This window comes from Oratosquilla oratoria, chromosome 22 (assembly GCF_046742065.1).
Source record: "Oratosquilla oratoria isolate Oo_2021 chromosome 22, ASM4674206v1, whole genome shotgun sequence".
NCBI classification, from domain to species: Eukaryota; Metazoa; Arthropoda; class Malacostraca; order Stomatopoda; family Squillidae; genus Oratosquilla; species Oratosquilla oratoria.
This window is the reverse complement of record NC_134798.1, coordinates 32,814,070-32,824,069: the sequence shown is the minus strand read 5'-3', so window position 1 is coordinate 32,824,069 and position 10,000 is coordinate 32,814,070. Positions and strand designations below refer to the sequence as shown.

Below are 10,000 nucleotides of genomic sequence, written 5' to 3'. Positions count from 1 at the left end.
TATTATCATCATTGTTATTACTATTATTATTATGATTATTATTATGAATATTAACAATATTATCATTATTATCATTGCTATTGTTATTATTATTATCGTTATTATTATTATCATTATTATTATTATTATTATTATTATTATTATTATTATTATTATTATTATTATTATTATTATTATTATTATTATTATTATTATTATTATTATTATTATTATTATTATTATTATTATTATTATTATTATTATCATTATTATTACTATTATTGTTGTTGTTGCTGCTGCTGTTGTTGTTGTTGTTGTTGTTATGATGATGATGGTGGTGATGATGATGATGATGATGATGATGATGATGATGATGATGATGATGATGATGATGATGATGATGATGATGATGATGATGATGATGATGATGATGATGATGATGATGATGAGGATGATGATTTTTTGTTTTTTTATTCGTTTGTTTATTAATGTAGTTATTCATTAATTCATTTTTATTGATATAAAAAAACATTTAACTTCTCTCTGGATCAAAAATTCTCCTGTCGGGAAGCCTTAATATTATAAAAAATTATTATTATCTTAAAGGAGGGTTGAGGGGCCATTCATTTATGACCGGCTAAAATTTGTTCAGGTATGTGTCATATACGCTTTGGAACTGTGTTGCACTGTGTGAATGCTGTGGCAAATGCTGGACGATGCCATTACCCAGGTGAAGATAGAACCCAGGCCACCACGTGTGGTATCGATTGGTAGTGGCACTATTCATGTTGTGGTCCACCTTATCTGTGTAGTGAAATTGTTTGGAAAACACAAGAATATCTTTAGTTAAATGACATCATCTTGCGACAGTCCGAGAATATATAAAGGTAATTGCCCTCGTCTACAGGCAAATATGACTTTTAAGATTGTTATGATTAAGCCAGAATATCATGGTATCAGTAGTTACATTTGACAAATAAGAGTACAACTTCAAACCGGTAAATGACTAAAATTAACCCAAATATTGATATAATTACGTAGTGATCTCTCGATTCGTTTTACAACCTACAAGTTTATTCTGTTGTAGCTCCCACCAGGCGATTTTATTCAGGTTAAGAGGAAGCCCCCCCCTTCCCCATCAGCGACATGGTTGGGAGGATCAAACTAATCGAAACAATGGCTTCAATCATAGTAATCTTCATAAAGATGCTCACTTCGTGTTTCCTTGAACTGAGGGCGGTACGATTTCCCCCACCATTTCTTCACTTTGACCATCTCCCTTTCCTCCGCCTGCTGGTGCTGGCGTGGCTGTGGCTGGGAATTCGCCGTTTGTGGCTGCAGTGCAGCCTGCGTTGGATCATACAGTAGGTATGGTGGGTGACTGCTGTCGATTTTGTTTGTGTGTTGCGGCGAGGGCACCAAGACTGCGGCGTCGACGGCGGCTGCTCTCAGGGTGGCGGGGACGCTCTCCTCTTCCGGGAACGGGAACCCTCCGAAGTTGTCATCGTGCAAATAAGGTTTCCTTCGTGTGAGAAAGGACTCTGAATAATTATAATGTCTATATAAGAACATATGAATGAAGGAGACTGCAAGAGACCATAAGGCCTACATTAGTCAGTTCCATGTCCATTACCACTTGTTATCCCCATCCATAAAGTTATCTAACCTCTTTAAGCAGCCGATAGTTTCAGCGTCCCCCGCTTGGTTACTAAATCTATTCCATTCTTTAACCTTTCTTCTAGTAAACAATTTCTTGCCTATTTCTTTCTTAAATCTAAGTTTGTCCCATTTAAATCTATTAATGAGAGTCCTGCCCTGCTGTCTTAATATGGTGACCTTATCTGCATCACCTTTGTTAAAGTTCTTGACCCACTTGAACACCTCTATCAAATCACTCCGCACTCTACGTCTTTCCAGTGAGCGTAAATGGCAGACCCTGATTTCGTGCTCACCTAGACGACCTGGGTTTCCTGGTAGTTGGATTTGTCTCCTTGTAAGTTACCATGGTAAAGGAAGACGAATCCAACTACAGTAGACGCAACGAGAAGTGGCCGCTAAGGCGAGGTTAGGGAATTTCCCGGTGTTGCCACATCTCCACAGATAACACGGCCCGCACGGCTCGCCCACCCACCCGCCCGCTCTCTCTCTCTCTCTCTCTCTCTCTCTCTCTCTCTCTCTCTCTCTCTCTCTCTCTCTCTCTCTCTCTCTCTCTCTCTCTCTCTATGTGTATATATATATATATATATATATATATACATATATATAATGTATTTATCTATGACAAGAAAGCGCGTGTGGATGCAATGCTTTCTGAATGCAGTGTGGGGGCGTGGCCAGAGAAGGGATGGAGTGGCAACGTCGCTCTCTCCCGCTCATATGCCATGTCCACGACTCGAGGAAACGAAACCTTTGTATAGAAAACATTGCTTTGATTTTTACCTCAGTGGTGGTGTGTGACAAAAAATTATAATATAATTATATGTGGCAACATTATAAAATTATAAAATAAAATTTAAAATAAAATAAAATTATAAAATAATTATATGTGGCAACACAGGGGGAATCCCCGTGCTCCGCCCTAACGGCCAGTTTTCGATGCACCGAGTATAGGCGATGCAAGAAGCCCAGGTCGGCTGGTTGAACACGAAATCAGTGTCTGGTGGCCCGTGGCACTTGGATCACTCTCCCACGGAGCTACTCGCATTGATTTCTGAGTATGTGTATGACTATCTTTCTTTTCATACTTGAATATACATCTGGTGTTTTCCTTAGACTGCTACCTATACATTTCTATCTTTATGCTTTAATACATTCACACACACACACACACACACACACACACACACACACACACACACACACACACACACACACACACACACACACACACACACACACACACACACACACACACACTAACACACACACACATACACACTCTTTCTCTTACCGAAGTTTCGGAGCTCCCAGCATGTCGGCGATGAGGAGAGAAATATCATTGGGGTGCTCTGGAATGTTTTGGAAGAGAGAAGATTCCTGGGTGCCGTTCTCCTTGTCGGCTTCTTCTGCACCTTCTACTGCATTGCTGGTGGCCTTCTGTCTATGACCCTCGCTGACGAGGGTGAGCGAGAGGGGTTCAAGGCGCGCCAGAAATGAAGGCGGCGCCCTTAGGATGTGGGGTGCCAGCTTGTCCACGGAGTATATGCTGGATACTGCAGCGGAGGAAGTAAGAGAGAAGAAACGAAATTTACAATAGTTACAATGTAATTATCGGAATAATCTGCAAGAAAAAAATATGATTATAGCGAAGTTGGATGATATATATGGAGACTAATAAAGACTGCGTGCTAGCAGGGTGAACGACAAAGAACATTTGAGATAATTATCTCCCTGCGGCACATCTTCACAGATCACCAACTTCACCACAATCTGAAAGTTCCAGCTCCGAGAGATGAGACATGTCATTAATTGATTTATAAGGCAATTTTATGCATCTATTATCCCACTTATGATTCATGGCGGAATAGGAATCTTATTTGTAAAAACTAATTTTGGCCTTACTAAGAGCTTTTTGTAAAAACCACGACGGGTATCCTAATTTTGTTAGTTAACTTCTTACTGAAATTAGTTCCATGTCTAAATATTGGAACTAATTTCAGTAAGAAGTCAACTAACAAAATTAGGATACCCGTCGTGGTTTTTACAAAAAGCTCTTAGTAAGGCTAAAATTAGTTTTTACAAATCAGATTTCCATTCCGCCATGAATCATAAGTGGGATAATAGATGCATAAAATTGCCTTATAATAAATCATTCAATGACATGTCTCATTTGTTACCAAAGGAAAAGGTAAATTTTATCTTCAATTATCCCAACAACTTGTTCAGTAAAGTTGTCAATATACATCATAGATCCAAGAGTAATACAACTCCTGGAGTTTATAAGTTACCTTGTTTAGATTGCAAGGATGTATATTGGGGACAAATGGGTAGAGACCTCACCACCAGGGTCAAAGAACACAAGAACTCTGTAAAATACAGGCAGGAAAATTCCGCGGTATTTCAGCATGTCGCCAACAAAAACCATCGGATAAATTGGGACGATGCTGAAATAATTTACAAATCCAAATGTAGTTTCAGAAGAAAAATGGTAGAATCCTCTTTGATATTTTTTTTTTCCAAATTATAACATTTCTTATGGTCAATGGTCACCAGACTGTATTTCATCATTTGCAATAAATAAAATGTCACCATCTACATTAGCGGTGGACATAAGCCACCAAGGTCCATGCAACGCCGGACACGTGACCTGAGCCCCCGTCCCTTCCCGCTTACCTCACTACTTCTGTATAAATACACATTGTTTTCTACTCTGTAATTCACATCTGCTGAAGAGGATCACATTTAGTGATCGAAATATACAGATCTTTATACTTTCGCTTATTCCTCTCCGAAAGTGGGTCATCAGTATTATGTATATATATATATATATATACACACATATATATATATATATATATATATATATGTATATATACATATATATATATATGTATATATACATATATATATATATATATATATATATATATGTGTGTGTGTGTGTGTATGTGTGTGTGTGTGTACATATATGACATCTTGGCAGGTTGTGAGAGAGGCAGAGGGGAAAACACAAATAGAAAGAGAGTTTATTCTTTAACTAGTTTCGCACTATGGTGCGTCTTCTGAAAAAGCACCATAGTGCGAAACTAGTTAAAAAAAAAAACTCTCTTTCTATTTGTGTTTTTTCCCCTCTGCCTCTCTCATATATACATACATACATACATACATACATACACACACACATATATATATATATATATATATATATATATATATATATATATATATATATATATATATATGTATATATATATATAAACACAAGACGTAGAGGGGGTCGCAGATTAAATGGAGCGACCTTCCTGTGGAAGTGTTGTGCCTTTGCTGGATTACCTTTCACCCAGGGCAATGGGCAAGATGCACGGGTGACTTGTCATCCAGGAAGAGCCAAGAAAAGAGAGAGGGAGGGAGGGAGAGAGGGGTGGTGAATGGGAGTGGAGTGGGTGAGGATGAAATGGGTGGTAGTGGAATTATACCTTTTGATTTTGGCTAAAACACACACACACACACACACACACACACACACACACACACACACACACACACACACACACACACACACACACACACACACACACACACACACACACACACACACACACACACATATACATATGTGTGTGTGTGTGTTTATGTGTGTGTGTGTGTTGATTATTCATCGTGATAAATTTGAGGACAGATAGGAAACGGAAACACGAGAAAAGCTTTTAATTAATTAAATTTAATTATTACCCAAACACCATTAATAAAAAGATGGTAAATATCCACCAAATGTTGAAAGAAGAACATAGTCAAGGGGATTATTCGATTCCATGTAAAAGTTGTGACTTAGTTTACATAGGACGGACTAGGAGGAATTTGGACACTAGGATGATAGAACACAAACGTTCTATTAAATATGGACAAGAAAGCTCAGCTGTTTTCCAACATGCTAAACAATTTAAACATTATTTAGACTGGGACAAAGCTGAGATTATTTATAAATCTAGATACAAGAGGACAATGGTAGATTCTACTATAATTGAATACCAGCCCAATATGAACATTTCAAAGGGGCAATGGTTCCCGGATATAATTTCTGGACTTTTTATCACCAGCCTATTAAAAAGACATTTGCCTCCTGACCTCACATGCGGAGTGAGCCGAGGGGAGAGACTTCTCTCAATGTTCCCCTTTCTCATGTCAAAGGTGCTACTTATATAGCACTCACTATTCAAAATTTGTATCTACTGAAGAGAATTGCAGCTTGCAATCGAAATATATAGCTTCCCCGTCTCCGGTCTTTTTTACTTCAACAGTGGTTATCACGTGATATATATATATATATATATATATGTATATATATATATATATATATGTATATATGTATATATATATATATATATATACTGTATGTATATATATATATATATATATATATATATATATATATATATATATATGTATGTATATTTCAACAAAAACCCACTGTGTTGGATAAGAAGAAATGAAATAAATAGATTCCATATATTTCGATCACGGACTGTGATCCTCTTCAGTGGAATACAGAGTAGAGGAGCAAAAGGCATGTCTTATAAACAGTAAAAGAAGAAACATGGATAGGACTCAGGTAGCGTCTAATGCTTTGCGGGGCAGGTCACCCGCCTTCACCAGAGATGGTAGTAATTTGTGGACTGCCCAGGTGGTAATGCAGTCAGGTGACCATTGTCCATGAGATATATTGAAATTTGGAAATTTGTTAATCAAGGATGATTCTATTATTTTCCTTTTAAAACTGCACCTTGAATTGAATATAATTTTTGCTTCATTCCAATCTATACGGATACCCTATTCTTTTTAATTGATTCCTGATGGTTATGATCTCCATTAAAATCAATTAAAAAGAATAGGGTATCCTGATTGGTTCTTAAATAGAGCCCTAAGCAAAGCCAAAACTAGTCACTTTGGATCCACTTTCCATTCCAGTAAGAATTTCGGTTGGGAAAAAAACTGTATCAAATTGCCTTATAATAGGTCCTTAAATGACATTTCGCAATTTTTACCACATAAAGACATTAATTTTTTTTTTTATTTTCCCAATAATTTGTCTAGGAAAGTAGTTAATGTACACCAAAGACCTAGAGAAGAAATACATCAAGGTGTGTATAAACTTCCATGCTCGGATTGTAATGATGTATATTGGGGACAAACAGGTAGAGATTTGCATACCAGGATGCAAGAACACAGAAATTCAGTCAAATATGCACACCAAAATTCCGCTGTCTTCCAACACGTAGACAAGGAAGGCCACCGTATAGATTGGAATGAAGCAAAAATTATATTCAATTAAAAGGAAAATAATAGAATCATCCTTGATTAACAAATTTCCAAATTTCAATATATCTCATGGACAATGGTCACCTGACTGCATTACCACCTGGGCAGTCCACAAATTACTACCATCTCTGGTAGTGAAATAAATCTAAAATAATCTACAAAGCTCACGACCCCCTTCGCCTTAAGATGGCCGAAGCAGTGAACATACACATCGAGAAACCTTCCATTAACATACAACTCATGCCCACAACCACACTCCCAAGCAGTAGACGCACATAACACAAACAATAACACCCCTTTCCACAATCCACAAGGAAGTTGCTACTTCCACGTACGCAGCGCTACGGATCACGGCTAAACGAAATGACCTCTCCCAGTGTTCGGCCAATGTACGGCCTGTATCTAAACCCATGTAATCACCAACTATTGTTAGTCCCTCCCTGAGGATGACCGAGTAAGTTCGAAATACGTATAGGAGAATTAAAAAAGAGAAAACCGCACCTAATGTCTTTTGGACACCTTTTCAGCTATTTGGAACCAACACAGAAACTTGTTACACGAGAGAAATTAAAGCTCCAATATAAACAACAACGCCATTGTCGCTGTAGATTTCTTGAAATCATGTATATATATATACATATATATATATTCATATATGTATATATATAATATATATATATACATACATATATGTATATATATAATATATATATATACATACATATATACATATATATATATACATATATATATATATGTATATATATATATTATATATATATATATATATATATATATATACATACATATACCAGAGGCTTTTATCCCCCTTACAAGGGAGGTGGTCAAAAAACAAAGGCATAAAACCACTCCCACCCATTCCATCACTAATACACTCCACTCCCCTCCTCCCTCTACCCTCCTTCTTATCTTGGCACCTCCTGGATGACAGGTCATCCCTGCATCTTGTACACTACCCTGGGTCAGAAGCAGTGTCTCAAGACACAACACATCCACAGCAAGGCCGCTTCATTAAATCGGCGACCCCCCCTCTCCGTCTCCTCATGCAGAAAAGAAGAAGACAGGGAGAAATCATAACGGGCTGCATCAAATTTTTCTCATACGTAATACCTCACTCCCTATCCCCCCTCCATTCCACCTCATGCATCACAGCATCATCCATATACAACCATTCTTCATTCACCCCTGTCTTCTGTCCTCTCCCGTCCCTCCTCAACAGAAATTCCCCTCTTCCCCATAACCCCTTTCACTACATCCATCCGTCTCATCCTAGGTCGCCCCCTCATGTTCACTTCCTCCACATCTAACTTTCATACCTCTTTTACTAGTCTTTCTTCACTCATTCCTTCCATGTGTCCAAACCATCTCAATACTCTTTCATCCACCCTATCTCCCAACTCCCTTACCACCCCTGTTCTCCTCCTCACCTCCTCATTTCTCACTCTATCCAGCCCAGTAACCCCCATCATACTTCTCAGACACTTCATCTTAAATACATTCAAACTCCTTCTCTCTTCCTCTTTATGTTCCATTTTTCCACCCCATACAGTGCTGTCGGCGCAATCACTCCTTCATACAATCTCCTCTTAGCATTCATTTTCAAATGTCTATTTCTTATTACGCTTTTTAATCCACCAAGGCATTTACTTGTTTCTTTCAATCTACATTCTACCTCCACTCCACTCCTTCTTTTCCTGCCACATTCGCACAAAGTATCTAAAACTATCCACTTCCTCCAGTCGCTCTCCCTTAATGCTCAATTCCAGTCTCCTGGCACTTTCACCCCTTGCACATCTCATCACCTTACTTTTACCCACATTTATCTTCAACTTTTTTCTTTCACACACTCTCCCAAACTCTGTCACTAACTTCCTCAATCCCTCCTCTTATCCTGCTACAAGCACAGTGTCATCCACAAACAACAGCTGGCTCACCTCCCACGTTTCTCCATTTGCTTTAACCATCTCCAATCCCTGACCCACTACACTTGCCACTACCTCTCGCACCACCCCATCCATGTATAAGTTGAACAGCCAGGGCGACAGAACACATCCTTGACGAAATCCTGCCTTTACTTCAAACCACTCACTTTCTCCATTTCTAATCCTGACACACGCTCTACTACTCTCATAAGAAATCCTGACAGCTCCTAAAAGCTTTCTTCCTATCCCGCATATCTGCAAAATCTCCCACAGTGCCTTCCTGTCTACCCTGTCATGAGCCTTTGCCAGACCTATAAAAGCCCCCAAAAATATCCTTACCTTTTCCTATAGCTTTCTCACATATCTGTCTTACCACCACAAAAATCTGTTCTACGCAACTTCTACCGGTCCTAAATCCATACTGTTCCTCACCAATTACTTCCTCTGTTTCTCTCCTAATCCTCTCAATAACGATCCTCCCATAAGCCTTCCCAACTACACTTAAAAAGCTAATCCCTCTGAAACTACTGCACTCACACTTATCCCTTTTTCCTTTGTAGAGTGGAACTATAAAGGCACTCCTCCAGTTCTCCGGCACTCTACCCTCTCTCCAACAAACATTAAATAACCTCACCAGCCAGTCCACCATCACTGTACCTCCTTTTTTCAGACATTCTGCATAGCATCCATTCAGACCAGGTACCTTACCTGTTCTCATCATCTTAACAACTGCCTTCACTTCATCCTTCCTTATTTCTCCTTTATTTTCCTCACTCATCACGGCCATTTTCGTAGCACTTCCCACTGCAACTACCTTTCCCTCCCTATCCTCCTTCACATTTAGCAACTCCCTAAAATACTCTGCCCATCATCCTCTTACTGCCCAAGAAGAACCTGAGAAAGGAGTGGGAGGGAGTGAAGGATAGAGTAGAACTAGGAGTGGAGGAGGAATGGGGATGGTTCAAGGAGGGAGTCACAAAGTGTGCAAAGATGGTGTGTGGAACAAGAAGGATGGGAGGAAATAGAAGGAAGGGTAGTGAGTGGTGGGATGAGGAAACAAAGAAGTTGTAGAAGAGAAGAAGCGAGCTCTCACAGATTGGTTA

At 38.8% G+C, this 10,000-nt stretch overlaps 1 protein-coding gene across 1 annotated transcript in view; it reads right to left on the bottom strand.

Annotated features, from left to right (window-relative positions):
• Positions 1–10,000, bottom strand: part of LOC143037221 (uncharacterized) — a 262,402-nt gene that overhangs the window by 18,289 nt on the left and 234,113 nt on the right. Inside the window, exons 5-6 of the mRNA XM_076205342.1 lie at positions 2,930–3,191; positions 1,194–1,501 (exon numbers count right to left, since the gene is read on the bottom strand). Of these exons, the coding sequence (XP_076061457.1) occupies positions 1,194–1,501; positions 2,930–3,191 (570 nt within the window). The remainder of the gene's footprint in view (positions 1–1,193; positions 1,502–2,929; positions 3,192–10,000) is intronic.